The sequence below is a fragment of the Myxocyprinus asiaticus genome, chromosome 33, assembly GCF_019703515.2.
Source record: "Myxocyprinus asiaticus isolate MX2 ecotype Aquarium Trade chromosome 33, UBuf_Myxa_2, whole genome shotgun sequence".
In the NCBI taxonomy this organism is placed as follows: Eukaryota; Metazoa; Chordata; class Actinopteri; order Cypriniformes; family Catostomidae; genus Myxocyprinus; species Myxocyprinus asiaticus.
In genome coordinates, this window is record NC_059376.1 from 13,850,980 (window position 1) to 13,872,897 (window position 21,918).

A 21,918-nucleotide genomic window follows, 5' to 3' on the forward strand; every position below is an offset into this window, starting at 1 on the left:
TGAAAGTTCTCATTGGCTGGGTTGATCCGGTTTAGAGTTGCTGTTGCAAAGCATAAGTATTCTGCATGTAAGAATCAATCCTTTAAAAGTAGTCTGCTCCACTAGCCATAAAATTACATCACGATAATATAACTCTGGAGCCCTTATTTCTCCCAACACCTTATTGAAACTGCTCAGGTGTATTTCATGATAATTACATCAATAAGATACTGATAGTAGTGCTGGTATTTTATGTTATAGCAGTAATGATAGTACAGATTTTATTCAAATACTGATATCAATGTTTTTTTTTTTTTTTTTTTAAATATCATTTCAAATGTACATACGCACATCCCTTGTTGGACCCAATGCCTAGTGGTTAACACATTGGGCTGTAGTGCTCATGTGAGCAACCCAAGTTTGAATCCTGCGTGCAACATTTCCATTCCATTGAAAAGTGGCAAAAAGGCCAAACATAAAATGAAAAAGCATGTTTTTGGGTAGTGACTGCTATTGACTAGATTCAGCTTGTTTGGAGGTGTGGACTCTGAAGTCTTGTTTGCCATAGCAACAATCCAATGTTACATAATGCTGCAGGAATATGGAGAGGTTTCACTGGCTAAATGTTGGAAGATATTTTTAGGACTCAGTTTCTCATGTTCTTCCTCTTCACTTGTACTCCAAGTTGTGTAAGGAAGATGCAGATGAGGACAGATATACACTGAATTAGATGTGTGTGAAAACAGTTAGTTGTGTGCATGCAATATTAATCTGTTTCTGCATGATGGTGTTGGCAACTGTACTGTATGCTTCTGCGTCGCTGTGTCGTAAGTGTGACACCATATGAATATAAAGATAAGGATGTCTTACCCACAATTCACTGTCTTTGCCAGATGGTCCCTGAACTTTAGTGTACTTTACCTTATATTAGTATAATTAACTACAATCACATTTCAGAAATATACAGAGAATTGCATTGCACTATATCACTACAAAAGCACAACAAACTTTTATGTGGGCTTGACAATGCCTTGTCTAAAGGTTTAGTTTTGTTATGAAAATACACAGTCTAAGTACATAATAATTAATGATGGTAACTGTATCATTTCATTTATATATGAATTTAAAAACCCTTTATTTTTAGGCTATTTTCTTATTCTATTTTGCTACCTTTTTGAGTCAATAAACAGCTGAACTGGCATAAGTTTTGAAAAGTGTCTCTCATTCATCTAAGAGCCTGTCTGCTGTTTTCTCTCCAGAGAGCACACTTGATTTTCCACTAGATAGGAGAGCACAGGGACAGTCCTGCTATAAATAATCTGAGAGAATAGCTGCTCTTTGAACAAAAGCTGTGTTTGGTCTGCTTATCCATCTGTGTTGGAGGACACAGTGGCCTTACAGATATGTGAGATGTCAGACAGTGTTAGCTAAAATACAAAAGCATCATGGTAGAGTGTCTTACATAAGTCTTCTTAAAGGTGAGCGATGACTAAGATGTACCCTGATAAAACTTCACTGAGATCATTGTGTGCTTTTGTGCGTGTTTGCTTAAAAAAATTTAAAATAAACTCATGTGACCTGAGTCTGAAATCATCTTAGCCTTTCTGATCCACTCCTGTCTTCTTGTTAAAGATGACTCAGTTCTATTTGATGAAAATTTATAATGAAACTGAAATATTGAAAGTATTTTTACTGCATAATTAAGATGGAGGATTTGTAAATAAATTGATTAAATTGAAGTAATTGAAGTTTTTGCCCATTAATGGAAAAGTTCATTTCTGGCAATGAAACCAATCAGACTGAACAACCTTCAGTAGTAGAATAATTACCAGGCATTTTAATGCTGAATAAAATGAAATTACCTCATTGAATTTACCTCAGCCCCATTACATTGTTTTGTCGAAATCATTTATCTTCTATCCTGTTCTATCTCCTTTCAAGTTCACAGTCAATGTTATTCTTTTGTGAGATCATAATCTCTGAGCAAGATCAGAGTTCACTGAGGCCTGAATAACTGAGTGATTTTTACTTGAGTGGATTCAGAAGGCTAGCCTGTGGATCAATATCTCAGAGACACAGCCTGAAGTGGAAGCATTCCAGAAAGCACCATTATTCTTCATCAGATTTCATGAGTTACCACAAAATATAATATTTGCTTTTACCCCTCGATTAGAATTGCAGTCTGAAAATTAAGCAGCTTTTTTGGTGTCATGCTGAATGCAGTTAAGATGTAACTGGTTGCATTCATGAATTTGTTGTAAAACTGACTTTCTGTTTAATGATATTCCTCCTTTTTGTTGCTTCAGGAATGGTCCAGGGCTGAGAGGCCCTGCAGATGAGTGACATGAACCTTCTCAATGCCTGAGGTAAGATTTCACGATTCTCAATTTGTCTTCGTGTTTTTGTCTCTCTCTTTCACTCTGTATGTCTGGTGGCTAAATACTTACAAAGAAAGTGTGTAAGTATTGTTTTAGTTGGTTTTATTGCTGCACCATCCACAGTCGATTGCCAACTGCAGCGGTCCCTGCTGGAAAATCCAGCAAAAACCAGCTTCTAATGGTACTGTAGCTGGTTTTACATGGTTTCTAGCTGATTCAAGGTGGTTGATCAGCTGGACTACCAGCCAGTGGGGCCGAGGTCAAACTGATGGACTATCTCAGTCAACCTGTTCAGAGCAGGAAGAACACCGTGGCTAAACTGGCAGGGACTTTGTTGAGCTGCTTCACATGTTTGAAAAACAGTTTGAACTGAGTGACCAACATTACCAGATTAAAACTCCCATAAAATAGGTTGACAAGTGCAGTTTTCTTTCCTGTGTTGGATGGGAGTTGGATGGGATATTTTTAAATAGCAGCTACTTGCTTTTATTGGTTAGTGGCAGGTGGTATTAGACAGAGGGGACCTTGTCATTCTAAAGAGTAATTTATTGGACAAAACTGCATGCCCATCAATATTCTTTTGTCCGTTTTCCCTGAAGTGAAAGACTGTTAAATGTGTGCATGTAATCTGTTAAAAGTTTATTTTTATCAACTTTTAGGAGAACACTAACACATACAGGTGGCCTTAAAACTAACAGATGGGGGGGTCTGGGAAGCTCAGCGAATATTGATGCTGACTACCACCCCTGGAGTCGCGAGTTCGAATCCAGGGTGTGCTGAATGACTCCAGCCAGCCAAATTGGCCCGGTTGCTAGGGAGGGTCGCGATTAGTGGTTCTCGCTCTCAATGGGGCACGTGGTAAGTTGTGCGTGGATTGCGGAGAATAGCATGAGCCTCCACATGCTGTGAGTCTCCGCAGTGTCATGCACAGCGAGCCACGTGATAAGATGTGCGGATTGACGGTCTCAGAAGTGGAGGCAACTGAGACTTGTCCTCCGCCACCCGGATTGAGGTGAGTAACTGCGCCACCACGAGCATGCCAAATTGGGTAGAAAAGAGGATAAAATTAATAGTAATAAAAAATAAATTAAAAAAAAAACTAAGAGATGTTGAGTGAAAGTTGACGTTTCTTTTGCTAAAATTGGTCTGTGCTTACTGATATTCGAAACACTGCTCCCAGTGGCCAAAGCGGAAAGTGTTGTTGGGTGCATGGGCACGTGTGACATGTAAACTCCATTTTCTGGGTGTAACGTCAACTGAGGAGCGCCAAAAGCGAGTTGTGAAGAAGAATGCATATTTTATAAACTGTACCCCCCAAACCAAACCCCAAACATAATCTAACCACAGAGTAAAAATGTAATGCAAGATGGAAAATGCAGCCTCCGAAATGCACTTGTCACAGATTATGTGAACATGATTACTTCCTGGTTTCAATGTGGGATCAGAACCCGAGTCTGGGGAAGGTAATCACAGTGGAGCCGGTGCAAAAATGTCTGATAGGAGATGGTGCTTGTCGGTGATTTGGCATAATGTGGCCGATCCTAGAGTACTGGTACTCTCGAATACACATGCCAACTTCCCATGTGATCATGTTGGATATTACCTGTTTTTACCAGAGGGGGTTTCAGATGGTATTTTGAAGGACCAAAGAAAAAGTGGAATAAAATCTGTAAATGTATTCCTCAGTTTCAATACTAATCCTAATTTGTTTAATTTTAAGACTGCGGGCAGGATTTGTAGTATGCACTCAACACACTTCTTGGTGTAGTGGGGTAAGGAGCCTGAGTCACTAGTCACGCTATCCGTCTGTGGTGACTGCAGGATGTCGTGTGTTTTATAATTCTCATCCCTCTCTCCTCCACATACCTCCCCCAACCTTCTCTGTCCTCTTTTTTATAATCTGCCCTCCCCCCTTCTCCCTCCTTTTGTCTGCTACTGTATCTTTTCTTACCCTCTGTCCATTTCATAATCTGTTACTCCTATTCTTATTTGCTCCCTCCCTTCCCATGGAGATTTTTTTTATCAATTTAGTTCTTTCATTGCTCAGGAGACTTAATGGCTTTCTCAATAATTTTTTTGTTAAATATCAACTTTGTCTTAGTTGTTTATATTGAAACCACTTTTCATTGCACCTTGGCAAATCTGAAAAAAAAAAATCAGGAGAAAAATCAGAGAAACAGGAGATTTAAGTTTAAGATTAGGGTGTACTCACACTAGGCAATCTGTACCGTGCCCGAGCACATTTGACCCCCAAAGTCCAGTTTGTTTGACTAGTGTGATCGCTCCGTACTGTGCCAGGGCATGGTATGCTGTAATGTGCCTTGGCCCGCTTGAAGAGGTGGGCTCGGGCACGGTTCAGTTGGCTCAGGCACTGTACGCATCTAGTGTGATCGCTAACCGTGACTGAGCACGGAACTCGAAACATGACGTCAATAATGCAACTGATCAAAGGGATCACAAAGGGACCACAACTGGATACAACACACAAGAACACACAAGTACTACGAGATATTTGGTAAAAATTCGCAACTATCTTTGTGCTAGTGGAACCAAAGTACCATTGAGCAATGACGTGACAAGCTGAAAAAACTGCGGGTTCGGTATCTGAAGGTACAGGATGCACTCCGTATATCTGGCAGCTCGTCGGACGAAAAGTATAAATTACAGTGGTATGATGGTGTGTCACCATGCCACAAATTACTCAAAATAAGCCACAAAGTAAGTAACGCTACAATGATGGACTCCATGCTCAGGCCCGGAACGTTAAGTGCAATGCCAGTAATAGGTAAGTATTATATAATTTTATAACTGTAGTTACAAATATTTATGAGACAATACAACATATTATAATGATTATTATTATGCATTATGCATACCTTATAATGCGTTAAGGATACCCTTATAATGCATTATAAATACAGGCTTCATAGAAAGTGTTACCCAATTGGTAGATATTTTTATTTTCTATGAGTTTCTTTAACTATCCATTGGTTTTTCTTTTCCAATGTAAAATCCCAAACATACCTAACCTGAAACCCACTATACAGCTAAAAACACTTTCTGAGTTCTGAATCGAATGCATTCAGCCACAGAAATCCATTCAGACCTCTGCCCTTCATTTAAAGTCATCACAGTGACAGGGTCTGGCTCCAGACTGGCCCAGCTCAAGTGCTGTGTGTGTGTGTGTGTGTGTATGTGTGTGCGTGTATGTGCATGTGTGTTTGGATACAGTAGTGGATACTATCATAGGCGATATAGGCAGCCGCCTAGGGCGACAATGCTATCTGGGGCGACACGACAGGGTACCTGCTCGGTCGCCCCCACACAGAACATGGAAGAACACGATGGGAGAAAGGTGCCCCGACAGGCTACTCCGCCTTAAAGGCAATATGGTTAGGATTATGGATGTTCATAATGCATTCTTACATTCTGAACAAACATAAGATAACCATGATCAACAGTATAGATACACCATGATACTGGATCGCCTCAGTGGTCTTGAGAAAATTAGTATCAACCATGTGATTGCTGGGCAGATATGACAAAGTCACTGATGATCTTGCATCAATGAAAACTAGGAGGGGAGTGTTAAATTTTAAATTAGGGATTAGATGAAATAGCAATCCGTAAGTATTCCGGCATTTTCTTCATTTATTGACTCTATTTATTTAATTGTGCAATTTCAGTTATGTATATAATGTAAATGTTACATTTGCCATTAAATGTGTGTGTGTGTGTATATATATATATATATATATATATATATATATATATATATATATATATATATATATATATATATATATATGTATGTATGTATGTATGTATGTATGTATGTATATAGTTCTATATTCTGTATTCATTGTCTGGTTTAATTTATTTAAAGGAATAGTTCACCCAAAAATGAAAATTCTCTCATCATTTACTCACCCTCATGCCATTCCAGAAACATGGCTTTCTTTATTTTGCAGAATACAAACGAAGAATTTTAGAAGAATATCCCAGCTCTGTAGGTCCATAAAATGCAAGTGAATGGTGGCCAGAACTTTGAAGCCCCAAAAAGCATATAAAGGCAGTCCAAAAATAATCCAAATGAGTCCAGTGGTTAATTACATGTCTTCAGAAGCGACATGATAGGTGTGGGTGAGAAACAGATAAAAATTGTAATCACTTTTTACTCTAAATCTCCACTTTATCTTTCAGATGTAAAAGTTAAACTAAGCAGGCATCACATGTGACTATCCCTTTAATATATATTTGTGTGTTAAAGCATAGTTCAGTGCGATTTCACCATTCAACTAGAGTCGTCAATGATCACATCCAAGAAATCTTGGGGTTGTGTTTGACGATCAGTTAAACTTCACGGACCACATCTCAAGGACTCAAGGACTGCCCGATCGTGCAGATTTGCTCTGTACAACATCAGAAAAATCAGGTACATCCTGTCTGAGCATGCCACACAACTCCTCATCCAGACGCTTGTTCTATCCAGGCTGGACTACTGCAATGGTCTTCTGGCAGGCCTTCCTGCATGTACAGTCAAATCTCTGCAATTGATCCAGAATGCAGCGGCTTGAATGGTCTTCAACATGCTCAAGAGAGCGCACGTCAAGCCTCCCTTCATTAAACTGCACTGGCTTCCAATGGTTGCTCGCGTTAAGTTCAAAGCATTGATGCTTGCTTACAGAACAACCATCTGTTGTTCTGTAAGTGCCATCTCAAAGAAGCAAAAAATCAATGTCCAGGACTTTCACTTCAACTGTTCTTTGCTGGTGGAATGACCTGCCAAACTCCACCCGAGCAGCTGGTTCTCTAACATCCTTCAAAAAGCATCTAAAAACACAGCTCTTCCGTGAGCACTTGACCCAATCCCTTTAGTGCACTGTCTTCTTCTTATAAAAAAATAAATAAAAAAAGTCTCTCATCCTCCTTACTTGGGGTACTTCTCTAAACAATATTGAAACTTGTATTATAGCACCTGTGTTACTACTGCCTCCCTAGGATGATTCGCTTCTGTTGTTTTCCTCATTTGTAAGTCGCTTTATATTAAAGAGTCTGCTAAATGAGTAAATGTACTTCTGTCTTAAAAAGTTGTCAACATCGTAAAGTCCATAAATGTGATGTAACGCGTTAAGGGGGGCTCCACGTCGGATCTCGCCTAGGGCACCAATTAGGCCAGAACCGCCACTGTTTTTATACCATAAATAAAGTAGATTACACTAAGAAAACACCTGAATCATATAAGAACCATTAAGTAATATAAATTTTCATAGAGTCAAAATATTCCTCTATGACTATAATTAGATGTATTTATGTTATGAACCCTACTGTCAATGTCTTTATTTTTAGTTACTTTTCATTATACGTAAAGCCATGCTGCAGGGTTTTTTATTATTATTATTTAGAAACGATTGAAAAATGTATCCTTTCAGAAGAATACAAAGGACTCACAGGATGTTAGAATGAAGCTTTTGTGTGGTGGTCCTTTAGAAAGGCCCAGAGAAAAAACGTGATTGTGCTTATAGTCCATGGACTCATTCACTGTGTTTGGATGTAAGGACTTTACACCACTGGTTTTACTGTACAGTGTGTGTATTAGCCACAGGCAACCTTCTACTACGGTCTCTTTATTAAAGGTGACATATAAGAATGTTTTGAGGTCAGTCAAGTATTATATTCAAGATTGGGGGAGACCAAATCATACATATAAGAATTGATCATTGAACAAACAATACTAATTTACCACGCAGATTAGTTGTTATATATTTAAAGCACTTTTATATTCTATTCTATTTTATGACGCTCAGGAATACCTGATTTAATGGCATTCAGCTGTGAAATCCACTTAGTGTCGGGTCCTGATCACCCTGCCAGGGTTTATTTTGCAACAATAAACCCCCTAATTGTTCATTATCTCATGTATTTGAATATTAATTCTTCTGCATAAAAATATGTTTAGCTATTTATTTGTCAAAATCATCCTTTTAGGAGTGGAAGTACATTTCTAGTTATTTGTTAATGACATAATTCCTATGTGTGTAAACAACAGTATTACTGAGGGAAATAACGGACAGTCCAAACTGTAAAAAATTAAATAAAACCTGTTAAATTTACTGTAAAATACAGGCAGTAGTTGTTGCCAGAAATTTAAATAAAAACATGTCTGTGAATGTGTTTCAGGCTTAACAGGATGTAATTTTAATGCATGTATTTTTTACGGTTCACTACTGTTTTATTTATTTATTTATTTATTTTATTTTGATCCCCTTTTCTCCTAATTTGGCATGCTTAATTCCCACTACTTAGTAGGTCCTCGTGGTGGCGCAGTTATTCGCCTCAATCTGAGTGGTGGAGGACAAGTCTCAGTTGCCTCCGCTTCTGAGACCGTCAACCCGCACATCTTATCATGTGGCTCGTTGTGCATGACACCGCGGAGACTCACAGCATGTGGAGACTCATGCTATTTTCAGTGATCCACGCACAACTTATCACGTGCCACATTGAGAGAGAGAACCACTAATCGTGACCACGAGGAGGTTACCCATGTGACTCCACCCTCCCTAGCAACCGGGCCAATTTGGTTGCTTAGGAGACCCGGCTGGAGTCACTCAGCACACCCTGGATTCGAACTCGTGACTCCAGGGTTGGTAGTCATCGTCAATACTGGCTGAGATACCCAGGCCCCCATGGGTTCACTATTGTTAATATTTTTAAATGATGTAAACTTGATATGCTAACCCTAAAAGTCTGCTTTTCACTTTAAAATGTATTGTTAATCTCTGTAGTAACTAAAAAAAGATGACTCAAGAGAGGCCCTTCCAGGAGCAATAATTAAAACATATGTAGAGACAAAAACACCATCAGGGTAACACATGAAACACTAAAAATAATGCAATGAACATTAACTAAACAACGTAAATATAACAAAGAACACCCCAATTTATATAACTTTTATTAAAAATAAGAAGAAACATAACTATTCTCATCAAATAAAATACAAATGTGATGGATCACACAGCTGTCGCAGGTACTTCTGTGAACGCCTAATTATTGTTTTTCACCATATTTTGAAAACAAAAAATACATTTATTCTCTCTTGTTAAACATACTATACATTTTCACCATAAACTGTATGGTAAAATCATACTTTTTATATCTAAAAAAAAAGAAATCTTTATTTTACTGTGAAATGACATTTTCTTGTTAAATTTCATGTATTATTTTTAACCGTATATGTTAAGTCAACTAACCGTTAACCGATGAACGTTTTCTTTACTGTATAATTTTTACATTCTTTTACCTTTAAAATTACGGACATTTTTTACAGTACATGCAGCAAAGTGTAGACATTTTGGCACATGTATATTAGCTTGGATATAGCTTTGCACAGGCAAGCAATGCCTTGCCCCATAGATTTCCATTGCAAGTGCATTACTGTAAACACAATTTTTGAATGAGAATGAGTCAGAATTTGTTTTTTCTGTGTTAATAAAAATGTGGACCCAGAACATTCAGTGATGTTTAAAAGCACCTGTAAATCAATTCTGGCCACATATACATATGCAGTGAGTTGTGTAGAGGCTTCCAGAACTCATATGTCTGTCTGATCAGTCAAGTCAGGTCAAGTCAAATTTATTTGTAACAAAGTAGCTGTACATGAAATTATGCTATAACAGAAAATGAATTAATATAATGCCAATATTAGTTATTTATGTTTAGAACTATTAGTAGTTAAAATTAGTAAACTAAGTAAGTGTTGTGGGTCAATGGTTAAACAAAATGATTTTGTATGAATTATAAGTTTTAGTGTTAAAGTCCTTGAAGTCATCCCGAATTAACTGAGGAAATACACGTAGAAGCATTGTCCTTTGATTTTGGCCGATGAAGGCTTTTGCTAGTGTTAGTTAATTCATTTCCTATGTAGTTCTTTTTTTTTTCTAAGAGAATGTTGACCCTCCTTTGACCAAGCTGATATAGGTATCATTCAGTGTGGAGCATCAAGTCTGATGTGTCTAAGATACCTTTTCTTCTTTTTTTCACTTGTTTCCCTCTCACAGTGACCTCACAGAGGGAGTGATTTCTCAGTTCAAAATGATGATGCATAAGGTAGTTAAGAAGAGTAGATTATAAGCTAAAGTAAACTTCTGTGTTTTATGTCATTTATTTTTTCATGAAAGCAACATAAATTGATATTTTTTATAATAATTTGTAAAAAGATTCATCTTTAACCTTTGATCTCTGTTGTATGTGAACAGCCATCGGCCCGCACCTCCCCGGGCAGTGTGTGTTCTCTCCGTGGAGGGGCAGTTCATGGATCCCCAGCGGTCACTATAGTGGTGTGTATACTGTTGCTATGCATGCGTGCATAATCTCAACATGCTGCCCAGATATTACTGTATACTGTAAGATTAGACATAACCCACATCATGCTTTCCAACCTTTTGGCATCCTTCATCCAGGCCAAAATGGACAATCAGGTGATTGGCTATAAGGATCTTGCAGCTATTCCGAAAGACAAGGCTATTCTAGACATCGAGAGACCCGACCTTATGATGTATGAACCGCACTTCAGCTATTCACCAATGGATCACTCAGAGGTAACACACACACACACACACACACTCACTACTGTGCACCACCAAAGTATATGGACACTTAAATCACAAAAGAAGCTTCAAACTTTGTGAAATATGTCAAAAAATTTGTAGAATGGGTCCATAGCATAATTTGTTTGAAGATGCCACTTGGTTTGATGTTTTGTTATCTATGTAGTGAAATTCTAAGGGTATTTTAAAATTTTAAGGGTAGCTTGAGTGTCCAAATACTTTTGGGGGCCTCTGTATGACAGGCTAAATGAAGTTAAAGTAAACTAATCTGTCTGATCTTTGTTGCACTATGTTTTTGTCAATAGTTAATTTGATAATGTTTTGATATTCCTCCTAGCAGCTCATTACTGTTATTTATTGCTTTTTACAGAGATGAATTCTTTGTGTGACATATGCTTTGGAAATGGCTTAAAAAAAAGAAAATGTTGTCACACCACAAAAATAGAAAATGTATTGTAATTCCACCTTAGTGAGATTTCTAGCCACCTGACTCTTCATCAGACCATTAAAAAAAACAAACTGTTTTGCACATATGGTGTGAAATAAATACTTTTATTATGTTCTATGCTAATATCACTGTATACAGAAACCAGTTAGGTGCCTTATGATATCACAAAGTTTTGTACTTAATGACATAAATATGGGAGATATGGTGTTTTGTGTTGTTATTTTGACTTGCACATTACAGTCTAAGAGATTTGATACTCTTTTTTAGAAAGTGTCTAATAGACAGTAAGCTGTTGTCACCCGTCTGCATGAGATTAATTCTGGTACATGCTGTCTGTCAGTATGTGTGATGTGTTCAAATAGCGCTGTTAGTTTCCTGCTGGGTGTGATGATGTGTCTCTCTCTCTCTTTCTCTCTCTCACACACACACACACACACACACACACACGCCATGTTAGCTTGGCACTCTCAGTGTAATTTCCTTTTTTTGTTTAGCTGTAATGGAAGCTTCACGCTTCATTAAGTCTGTAAACCTGTCTGGAAATGTCTGGAAATCTCACTTACTGCCAACAACTGACCTATCTATCTATCGCTCTCTCTCTCTTTCTCTCCCCCCCCCCCCCAAGAAGTCATTGTCTCCTTCTATTTCGCTCCCTCCATCTCCAGAGGTAAGCTGCACAGTACATATTGGTGAGGTGACAATCAAATGTGTCATATATTATTTCTACTATGTGCATACTGAATAGCTGGTGCATGAACTCTGTGGCTAGACAGTATTGCATTCTATTGTTTTCCATCTCTGTACATCAAAATGTGTAACAAATACATTTTACAAACAACAATTTTAGAATCTAGAGTTCGGGGGGAGAAAGATGGCTTTGTAGAGTTCGGACGAACTCAAGTGAGCTCTGATAATGTTTGTTTATTTATCCTTTTAATTGCCTGCTGGTTTATCACAAGGGCGGAATTCTTGAACAAAAACTGCCTTAGAACGAGCCGAAAACCGGAACACTGGAGACTGCGCCGGTTAGCATGGAGGCCTGTACCAATACTCTCACTGAATCCGACCCAAACTTTTTACAAGCAATGGAAAAGTGACTGAAAATATAACGAGTACTATAGACACTAAAATAAGTACAGTCCTGGAAGCAATACACAAACAAACAGCCCAGCTTCAAGTAATGTGTCAGCGCATTGGTGAAGCGGAAGAGAGACGCCGTAGAGACCGTGACAACATCCGTGGAGGCAAAAACAGCAGCCTTGGAGAAACAGGTGTGGTATATGGCAGATCACATCGACGATCTGGAAAACCGAGGACGCAGATGCAACGTGTGCGTGATCGGACTGCCCAAAAGGACTGAGGGCTTGGACCCAGTTAAATTCTTTGAAAAGTGGATCCCTGATTACCTTTAGTTAACCACTAAAGCTGGGTGCCTTAAATTGGATCAATAGAGATATTTATCCTGGTCTCTTGCACACAGTCAGGGAAGTTGGGAAACATGTCAACATTTTTATTAATCAACCGATCACGCCAAAGATCCAGTTTGGCAACAAATGCCACCGTACACTCATACTTTTGTGTTTTACACTTTTTAGGGGTAGATGATGATGCTGACGTGGTATCGTTGCTACAACTCCTTTTGACACATGTGATAATCTTATCCATAGCCTACTTAACACCATGAGTTAGTTCGGCTAGTAAACACTGTCAATCTGACCCGTGGCTTCACTGACAGCTAGTTAAAAAGGCAGGCTAAGTTCCGCCTCTCCCTATCAAAGAGAAAAAGCAGAGGGAGAGGGAATGCTTTTTTAAACCTTGAAAAAGTGTGCACCCCCCCTTCCGACCTCTCCGTGGTTGGTTCTTTTATAACAGCTTAAAACGTGACTCCAATCAGATTTTAGAGCTGAAACTATCCATTTTATAATCTGCTTCAGAACCTCCCTACAAGATTCTCTGTGTACTTGCAGAACAGTCTTATAAAGGATGCACGGGACTGGTCAGAGCTCAAGTCATCTGGCAGCTCGTCTCCAGCCTCCATGCAGTTGAGTAAAAGCATCACGGTCAGCACAAAAGTCCCACACCAGCAACAGCACTTCCACAGGCCAGGTTAGATACTACACCACCTCATGACCACCACCATGCAATCTCAGTCAACAATATGGTTAAAAATAAACACTTGCCCTCATACTTATCAGTTTTTGACACTTAATTAAATTTTGTGGTGTTCACTTTTTCCCCACAGGCAATGGAACCAACATATACAAGAAGCCACCTATATATAAACAAGGTGTAAAATATATTGACTGCTTTTGTACATTTCATCCAAAATAATATAAATGTTTTTGGAACATAGTGAGTATGCATATGTTTGAATTTGTAGATGTGTCAGCAGCAGTTCCACACAGTAAACACATGGAGGATTTAATCATTGAGTCGTCCAAGTTTCCTGCTGCGCAGCCTCCAGACCCAAACCAGCCCTCAAAGATAGAGACAGACTACTGGTCCTGCCCACCATCACTAGCTGTTATAGGCAATACACTCTCATTCTCATATTCCTGTTATCATTGTGTCTTATAGTGTTTCTTTATCTTTGGCTGCATCCCAGTTTGCATAGTAAAGGTACAATAAAGTATTCAAGATTAGGATTTGTGTATCGTAATACATAAAAATGTGAAAATACTATTCCAAAATTTTCTGGACATACTATTTCAAGTGCTTTTTCAACATATGCATCCATGCATGATTTTTGGGATAATACTGTGATGCATAAGAGGAGTTTTTTTCTACAATTACTTTTTCAGTTTTCAAGAAAAAAGGCAGAAGCTTCCAACAGTGGTTTTTAAATGTTTGAACCTTAAGCTAAAGGAATAGTTCACCCAAATATCACTGAAAATGTTGCCTTCTACTGTAGCTCTCAAATCTCATTTGCACCAGTACGTTTAAACTTGGTGCGTCAAGACACATCACGCCAGGCTTGATGTCAATTACATCAAATGCCATTGATTCAAGTGGCAAGTTTGAATATGCAGAAGTGCAAATAAGAATGGAGAACTATGGCATAAGTGAAGTATGTTGAAGTGGCTTACATTGGTTTACACTGATACCTAGTGGCCTGGATGCAGCATCATTCAAGCACAGTAGTTTTCAGTCACCAATGCCATTGTAGAAATTCACTATGCACAGTAAACCAAGATTAATTTATCCATGAATAAAAGTGTCCAATAACAGGGCAGTTACTGAGATTAAGTGAGTAGTATTCAGCTGGTCATGTGATGCTAATATGGCAGCCCCCATGAGGCACCCCTGCCCCATGTAGAATAAAACTATTATAAGGTTACTGATATGACTGAACTCTTCATCTCACATGAGTGTTCATGATTTTAAACACGTTTCAAAATTACTATTCATTTCTTTAGAAGTAAAACCTTTTAAATGAGGAAAAAAATTACTGCGTGAACCTTAAATGAAACTAAATAAAATGTTTAAAGTAATAAATTCAACTAGATGTTACAGCTTACTTTGCAACAAATGTGTCTGTGATATCAAGATGCAACTTTATGACATGGCATGTCCTTTTACTAGCATATTTCCTCAACAGTAAGTACAGTACTTTTCCATCACCAGTAAAGTACATGCTTAGTGCATACTTTTTCTCTTCATTTAAACTCACATCAATATTGACTCTCTAGTTCTTCTTCTCCTTTCACTCTTTGCCTCACATTTGTGTCTTTTTGTGCATTTGCAACAGAGACCGAGCGGAGGAAGATTAGGGCTACTGTATCTAAAACAGCTGAGGGAGAGGAGGGCGAGGAGGATGATACGTATGATGACAGTGATCTTTCAGATGACATGTGGAGACTCCGACAAATGCAGAAACAAGAGCTCAACAAGGTGTGCATTTACACTTAATTCTTTATTAAAGAAGAACATTTCCTTTAGAAATTGAGAATAAAAGAGTTTTAGGTGTTTATCAGGTTGGTTCTTGTTGTAAGGTCTTTTGTCTCACTTGACCTTCAAATGAAGGCCATTGTTGGTTTCAAATGAAGGACAAATCTTTGGGGATTCTTGCATTTCCTGTAGAAAGAGGGAGCCAAGCTGATCAATTCAGTCTCTGAGACTGGGTGTATCGTTTCAATGTCCACCTCACCCCCTCCAAAATCCCTTATGTTCTCTCACTCTCTGTCTTTGTCACAGATTCAGTCTAATCTAGGAAAACTGATACTAAAGGAGGAGGTTGAGGGATCAGCCCCTGTCCGCAGGAAAACACGGTCACTACCCGACAGGACACCCATGCATCTGAGTATGTGTGTGTGTGTTTGTGTATCTGTGGTTGGCTCCTAGGTCTTTCCCTTCATTAGCTGTTAGTCAGATGCTATATTCACATTGCTGACACTTAATGTAGAACAGAACAGAGAGGGATACCCATAGACGAGCAGCACTACTGACAGCTGCTGCTGTGTATACCGGAAATCCGAGTCAGTGTTTCCACTCGCAGTCAGAGTTTATGCATGACACATTAATAATCTGAATCAGATTAGATTTTATAGGTCTCTAGGGAAAAGGTCAGAGTATAAAGAACTGTTATTTGAGCAATTTCATTATAACACCCCACTTCAGGGTCTTTTGTCACTTACAATGTTTGTCATTACTGTTCATCATGCAAGCCTACTGATAATAAACTCACTATGCCCCCTTCTGGATGTAAAGATGTACTGCATCTATTTGACATAGTCCCTTTGGCATTAGCATCAATACCAATGGAGGATGAATATTTGAATGCTTATATGTGCCAGTGTGTTGACATGTTTACTGTTTACAGGCTCCAGATCCCCCTCATATCCTTCCTCCACTAAGTCTGGCCTTACAAGGGTGAGAGAAAAAAAACATTCTGGTCGATCTTTTTTGAAATGTCAGCTTTGGGACATTTGTCTTTAATTACACAGATTTAATTAGTTCTTTAATTAAATGTCTTTTTGTGTTACAGCTCCAGTCTGCAGAGTTCTCCTCTTCAAACAGTGATAAAGGGAGTCAAAGTAAGTGCTGCGATTAAGAAATGCAGCATATTTCTATTCTATTCTATTCTATTTGAAAGATTAGAAACATTTTGTGATCTTTTAGCCTAGTTTTCAAAGGAATAGAATAGAAAAGAATAGAATAGAATATCGGTTTTCTCATGTTTTTAAACATCCTTCTCATTTTACTGTCATTTGTTTCTCTCTTCTTACAGATTTTCAGGTAAGTGATACGTTACATTACAATTACATTACAATTTATGTTGTTAATAGATGTTTTCTTACCAAAGTTGAAAGTATGAATACATATATATTTTTAGTAAATCAAACAATTATTTTTTTTTTTTTCACTGACTGGCAAACACCTTAATAGGGACAATATAATAAATAGGACTATAAGATAGAGATAACAAAGAACATCCATGCTAAGTGTTTTGGTAACTTAGCAACTTAAAAAATGTATCATCAAAAATAGCTGTCAACAGATTTGGCCCTTTTGATGGAGATAGTGAAGGGGAAGATAAGAAAAAATAGGGATGAGACAGCAGATATTGACAGATTTAACAAGCTCTGTGACATGGGAGAAAGCAAAATTGTTGGTTTAATTTTCATATATTCCTTTAGCAGATGTACCAGTACAAGATTTACCAGCAATATAATTTTCTAACCTCTATTTGTTTTTGTTTTTTTACTTTCTTTTACTTTTCACTTTTTATCTTTTTTTCTGGCAGTACAGTTTTACATGTGTGAGATGTGTAAACAAGGCCTGCTGATGATCATACACATTGTCTGTAACAGTAGCTTTAAACACATTTTCAATAGTTTATATATATATATATATATATATATATATATATATATATATATATATATATATATATATATATATATATGCACAAAATAAAACAACACAGCTGTTGTAATGTTATGTGGTATTAGAGTGATTTTCTTTCTTTTATAGAATGGTGATGCTCAGAGCAGAAGGATAGACAGAGGGAATTCACTCCCCAGTATGCTGGAACAAAAGGTGATACACAATGTTATAACAATGCATGTGACTATCAGCTAGTAATGTTGTCTAACTTTGTTGTCAGACAGGTCTTATTTGAGTATTTTGGGTGCTATAATCAGAGCTTTCTTGATATCTTTTGTTTCAATAGTTGCAATATGATTGCTTTATTTTGTTCAAAGTTAATTAATGTTTTGTGTTTGCACCATGTACGTTTACTTGGTAGATTTATCCATATGAGATGCTCATTGTGACACACAGAGGAAGAAATAAACTTCCACCTGGAGTAGACAGGACAAGACTGGAGGTAAACATTGTTTGCGATTATTGGTTTACAATTTAGTCTTTATTTAGCTTCACATTACAGATTTTAAAGACTCAGATTGTTTGCTCTAATCGGCAATTACATTCTTAATTATATAATTACACAGCCAAAATATATTTCTAGAGTGCTCTTACCTGTCAAGGTTGACCACTGACACTGTGCCTTTCTCCAGAGGCACCTGTCACCTGAAGATTTCCAGAATGTCTTTGGAATGTCCATTGAGGAATTTGATCATCTCTCCCTTTGGAAGCGGAACGACCTGAAAAAGAAAGTCTCCCTGTTCTAGTAGTTTTTACAAGCACTGTCACACGCATTTTCGCTTGTGGAAAAGTACAGATGACAGAAGTTACTTCAGAATGCAAAGGAAAGTGTATGAATGTGATATGAGGAATGTTATTTTGGAACCAGCAAAAAATCAGTTATCCTTATCTTTTGATAAGTCTCATATCTGATTGCAGCTATTTACTCATTAAGTCCTCAAACAATCGTATCCAACTCTTTTTTCTCTCTCTCTCTCTCCCCTTTTCTCCCCAATTTGGAATGCCCAGTTCCCAATGCGCTCTAAGTCCTCGTGGTGGTGCGGTTACTCACCTCAATCCAGGTGGCGGAGCATGAATCTCAGTTGCCTCCACATCTGAGACCGTCAATCTTATCACTTGGCTTGTTGAGTGCATTACCGCGGAGATGTAGTGCGTGTGGAGGCCCACGCTATTCTCCACGGCATCCATGCACAATTCACCATGCGCCCCACTGAGAGCGAGAACCACAAATTATAGCAACCACGAGGCAGGCACTCCAGGGGTGGTAGTCAGCATCAGTACTCGCTGAGCTACCCAGGCCCCCCCCCGTATCCAACTCTGTTGTCTCTCTTTCTGGTTGCAGCTACAATGTCAGGACTTCAAAGTTAGCATTAAAGTCCTCTTCTGTGCTTTGTAAAGCTAGAATACTAAACACAGATATGAATGCCACCATTAGACAAGAAAGGCAAATATGAATTGCGCCAGTTATTTTAGCACATCAAAGTCTTGCAGAAAGATGCAGAACTAGTTAACAAAAATGTCTTGATTAGCCAGCAAGAACATGTTCAGTACAAAGTCACTGCCACACTTTTAAATCATTATGTGCAAAGTATGAACTAAATATAGTGAATTGCCACAAGAAAAACCTTCAGAATATTCATAAAACCAGCTATTACTTATGATTATAAAAATGTCAACAATTTATACTAAAAACTCAATCGCAAGACACATGGAACACCCTTCATTCCTTAAACCTTTAGCCAAAAAAAATTAAATTCTGTCATCATTTACTCACCCTCATTTTGTTGCTTTCTTGCGTGGAACAGAAAAGGAGATGTCAGAAAGAATGACAACCCCAGTCACTATTCACTTTCATTGCATCCTCTTTCTATACACTTAAAGTGAATGGTGACTGAGGCTAACATTCTGCCTAACATCTCTTTTTGTGTTCCATGCAAGAGAGAAAGTTCTATAGGTTTTGAAGAACATGAGAGTGAGTAAATGATGACAGAATTAACATTGTTGGGTGAACTATTCCTTTAACACCTATAGTACCAATGCAGATGCCAGCGGTATGACATGGCAACAATTCCCATGGCAACAGTTGATTCTGGGTGAGAGTTTGCCATTCCAAAGAGAGCTACTGTACATTAGTAAGAGTTTACTCAGTATTAAATATGAGACATATGAAACCTGCATGGCAAATGTATCCTGCTTTTACTTCAGTGATGATTGATTGTGAATTGTGGGTGTGATCAATATGTCTCCTCTTCTACAGAATCTATTGATTGAAGAGTTTCACTCCTATTGTTTTTTTCCCCCTTTTTCCCATTTTGCTGCTATTGCCTTTTCAAGCACCTTTACCATTTTGGTTCTATCCTCTTTTCTTCTTGATGGGTGGATGTTTATTATAGTGTTCCTGTTTTATAGGATAAGGATAGGTTTGGATATAAAGGGATTTCAGAAGTTAGCACGTAATGGCTGCTGCTTGCCTGGTGGTTTGATTTTGCAGCTCTGGTTTTTGCCTTCAAAAGGTTTATAGTTGAGACATATTCTCCTTGCCCCCTTTTAATCACCGTTTCTGTGGTGTTGAACTCTGGGGGAAATTTGCACACTAACAATCAATTTTTAAGGAATAGTTGACATTCCAAACCCATATGACTTTCTTTTTTTTAGTGAAACTCAAAAGGGGACATTTCGAAGAATGTACTGGTTGCTCTTTTACATGCAATTACAATGAATGGGGACCGGAGCTTTCAAGCTTAATAAATGATGCAAAGCATCATTAAAGTATCAAAACGTGGTCCATATGACTTATGCGCTAGATTCCAAGTCTTCTGAAGTCATACGATAGTATTCGTGAGTTCATGAGAGAAGTAGCGATGTCTGATGTTTTAACAAATTATTCTGACCGATCAATCATTTCATTGCAAAACACAAAGAACCAATCAGGTTTTGGGTGAACTATTCCTTTAATTTCCTTTTATTGCTCCAGACCAAAATGAAGTGCTTGATCAGCCTGATCTCATGAACATTTAGTGACTGTGGCAACATTTTTGCAAAACAAAATTACGTACCTTGTTAAACATTTTGCGGCAGTTTCCCAGTAAAATGTCCAGCGGAGGGCGCCAAAAGCAAGTTAGATGGTGTCGTGATCAGATGATGTCATTAGGATTTTTAGGGTGAATATTAGATGGAGGTTTTAATGAGTAAATGTACCTCCCTAACATAAAACTTTAACCTAAACCTAACTAATAGTGTCCTAAAAGCAAATGAGAGGTAAACAAAACAGACATCCTTACCCTAAACCAACACTTAAACCTAAACAATAGTATCCAAAAAAAACTAAGAAATAAAAAGCACATTTTCTCAAGCAACGACATAATCTTGTGTCGCTTCTATGACATTCACATGTCATGTGCCAGCTTGCCTGGGCTTGAACCGCTGACATTTGAGTCCAAAGTGCAACATTATGTTGTGAGCTGCTGCGGAAGCTAATCATGTTGGAATACGTGTGGAAATGCAGAGTCTGTAATACAATCATTTTTCAAATGATTCGTTATAGTAAGTGTTTGGATATCGTAACATAGCAGTGTGTGAGTAATAGTGTGAAAAATTAATGTTTATATAGTCATAATGCGCCTCTAGTGTTAATTTCACCAGGAAACTGTGGCAAAACGTAAAATGCGGCACATTAGTTTGCAAAAATGTAGTTATAGTAACATTCATTCTGTAAGATTAGGTTGGCTTGGATAGAGTGCATGCTCTGCACCTAGAGTTTGCATTTATCAAAACAAAAGGAATGTAGTAAGAACAAAATAATCATTATAAGCAACATGCATATCAACTTGAGAATGTAGAACTACAAAAATAGACATTCCACATTCCGCTTTGTAGAAGCACTGCTTATATAGAAATATGCAGCTGCACTGGCAAGAGAGATGTCTGTTGACAATACCATAATACTGATGTATTTGCTGTTTAAATAGCTTGCTGCCATCAATAGGCTGTTCAACAGAATACAGTATGTTGAGATGTCGAGAACGCAATGTAATACTGGTCCTTTAATTCAAGCATTCCTCGCACCTCTGCTGTTGAAAATGATTAACGTGTTGGAAAGGGCACAAACTATTTAATATTCATCAAAATACTCAAAAGCATTTATATGATTTTTTTTTTTTTCAATGGCTGCTTAAATTTGTTTCTTTGGTCCAAAATTTCATTGTGGCTTCAGAAGTCAAAGTTGGAATAGTTTTTACTTGGAATATTTTACAGAAAGGCACGCATTACCAGATTAAAGCACTTGATTCACTGATACACACTCAAACAATGGATGTTATCACAGTAAGAAAATATGCTCTTTTCAACCACATAACAACACATGTACATGTCGCATTACAAGACAAATTGTTCAAAATATGAGCAAGTATTCACACAACTGATCTTTCTCTACTTCATGAAGTATCTAGTTCTTTTTTACGTGAAAGTGTGATGAATGAAAAAATAAACTGAATCTACAAAAATGAGTGTACATTGTAATGATTTTGTTATTAGTTGTGGTATTAGTTTTGTTTTATTGTTTTGATTTATAGTGGTTTACTAATTACTTAATTAAAAGATAATTTCAATGAATATTCAATAA

At 37.7% G+C, this 21,918-nt stretch overlaps 1 protein-coding gene across 1 annotated transcript in view; it reads left to right on the forward strand.

Annotated features, from left to right (window-relative positions):
- Positions 1–21,918, forward strand: part of LOC127424585 (dematin-like) — a 32,459-nt gene that overhangs the window by 10,514 nt on the left and 27 nt on the right. The window contains exons 2-17 of the mRNA XM_051669939.1: positions 2,286–2,345; positions 10,415–10,463; positions 10,613–10,693; positions 10,817–10,954; positions 12,037–12,078; positions 13,346–13,517; positions 13,654–13,698; positions 13,792–13,941; positions 15,160–15,302; positions 15,606–15,711; positions 16,231–16,280; positions 16,396–16,444; positions 16,639–16,781; positions 17,385–17,450; positions 17,659–17,739; positions 17,930–21,918. The exon at positions 17,930–21,918 is cut by the window's right edge and continues 27 nt beyond it. Coding sequence (XP_051525899.1) covers positions 10,449–10,463; positions 10,613–10,693; positions 10,817–10,954; positions 12,037–12,078; positions 13,346–13,517; positions 13,654–13,698; positions 13,792–13,941; positions 15,160–15,302; positions 15,606–15,711; positions 16,231–16,280; positions 16,396–16,444; positions 16,639–16,781; positions 17,385–17,450; positions 17,659–17,739; positions 17,930–18,043 — 1,395 coding nt within the window. The 5' untranslated portion in view covers positions 2,286–2,345; positions 10,415–10,448 and the 3' untranslated portion in view covers positions 18,044–21,918. The remainder of the gene's footprint in view (positions 1–2,285; positions 2,346–10,414; positions 10,464–10,612; positions 10,694–10,816; positions 10,955–12,036; positions 12,079–13,345; positions 13,518–13,653; positions 13,699–13,791; positions 13,942–15,159; positions 15,303–15,605; positions 15,712–16,230; positions 16,281–16,395; positions 16,445–16,638; positions 16,782–17,384; positions 17,451–17,658; positions 17,740–17,929) is intronic.